Source organism: Lipotes vexillifer, unplaced genomic scaffold (genome assembly GCF_000442215.2).
Source record: "Lipotes vexillifer unplaced genomic scaffold, Lipotes_vexillifer_v1.1 scaffold1201, whole genome shotgun sequence".
In the NCBI taxonomy this organism is placed as follows: Eukaryota; Metazoa; Chordata; class Mammalia; order Artiodactyla; family Lipotidae; genus Lipotes; species Lipotes vexillifer.
Genome location: NW_006783542.1, coordinates 1385055 through 1386468, shown reverse-complemented (window position 1 = coordinate 1386468; position 1414 = coordinate 1385055). Strand labels below are relative to the sequence as shown.

The 1414-nt window shown below is 63.5% G+C and overlaps 1 protein-coding gene across 1 annotated transcript in view; it reads left to right on the top strand.

Moving 5' to 3' along the window:
* TNNI1 (troponin I1, slow skeletal type) overlaps window positions 1-970 on the top strand; it is an 18903-nt gene extending 17933 nt beyond the window's left edge. The window contains 2 exon segments of the mRNA XM_007456142.1: window positions 451-627; window positions 863-970. Of these exon segments, the coding sequence (XP_007456204.1) occupies window positions 451-627; window positions 863-970 (285 nt within the window).
* The last annotated feature ends 444 nt before the right edge of the window (window positions 971-1414 follow it).

The following is a 1414-nucleotide window of genomic DNA, read 5'->3' as shown; positions in this document are numbered from 1 at the left end:
GCAGGAATGATAGTCTGTGGGTTCACGGATCCCCCCCAGAATTTCCTCCTGAGGTTGTACCTTGGAAATCCCCCAGGGGGCTCGGACATGGGGTTTATCCATCCTGCTGGACCAGGGCTGTGCCCTCAATGAGCTGCTCTGAAGGCTCACTGGGAAGGGACTGGTTAGAAGCGGGAATAAGAGGAAGTGGGCTGCAAACGTCACACTGCAAACGGGGCTTCCGAATGACACTTCTGTCTCTTCCCTGCATGGCCGCCATGGCCGCCACGGCTAACGGAGTTCCCTCTCGGAGTCCCACTCACCCCTGTACCAATAGAATAGGATAGAACGGAGGTGGCTGTTTGCAAGGTGACAGATAGTGGGCCTGGGCGTCCCCGAGGGCCTGGCCTGGAGCCTGGAGAAGTGGGGCCTGGCTGGGGCCCGGAGCCCTGAGCTGCCCCCTCCCCACAGATCAAGGACCTGAAGCTCAAGGTGCTGGACCTGCGCGGGAAGTTCAAGCGCCCCCCCCTGCGGCGCGTCCGCGTCTCGGCTGACGCCATGCTGCGCGCCCTGCTGGGCTCCAAGCACAAGGTGTCCATGGACCTGCGCGCCAACCTCAAGTCTGTGAAAAAGGAGGACACGGAGAAGGTGAGCCCCCGACCTCACCCGACGCGGCCTTGGCCAGCCCTGCAGCCCCTGCAGGAGCCCCGCCAGCTGGCAGCACGTTCCAGGACCCCTGGGAGACCAGGAGAGGCCTCACCACTCTGTTCTGGGAGGAGGGCTGGGATGTCCCACCTTTTAGGGGAAGCTGACTTCCCATCACCCAGCCACTCCTGCGCAGGGAGGGCCTGGTGCTAAGTGTCCCCTGTGTGGCCGCCCACAGGAGCGGCCCGTGGAGGTGGGCGACTGGAGGAAGAACGTGGAGGCCATGTCCGGGATGGAGGGCCGCAAGAAGATGTTCGATGCTGCTAAGTCCCCGACCTCCCAGTAGAGGTAGGCAGAGCCAGCTCCCCGCTCCCAGGCCCCAGTTTACAGGGCAGCAGGGACCCCAGGACGGCGGCTGGCGGGCTGGGCAGGGTGGGCGGGGAAGAGGAGCCCTGAGGTGGCTCAGTCCTGGTCCCCCGAGACTGTGGGCACATCATTCCCGCTTCGGGGCCCTTCACTCCCTCACCTGCAGCATGGGGGTTGCATCAGCTCCGTGATCCCCCAGGTGTATCACCTGGGGCGCAGGTGATCTGGCCCCTCCCAGGCCTGCTGGATCCGAGCCTCTGGGGTGGGATCAGTCCTTGGGTGACTCTGATGCCAAAGCTTAGAACCCCTGGATTCCATGACCCCCAGGACCGTCCAGCTCTGACTTTCCAAAAGTCTAAAGCACTTTCAACTGCCTCCTGGGGAATCCTGCAAAGTGCCCAGCACTGGTCGGGGGGCTTCCTTT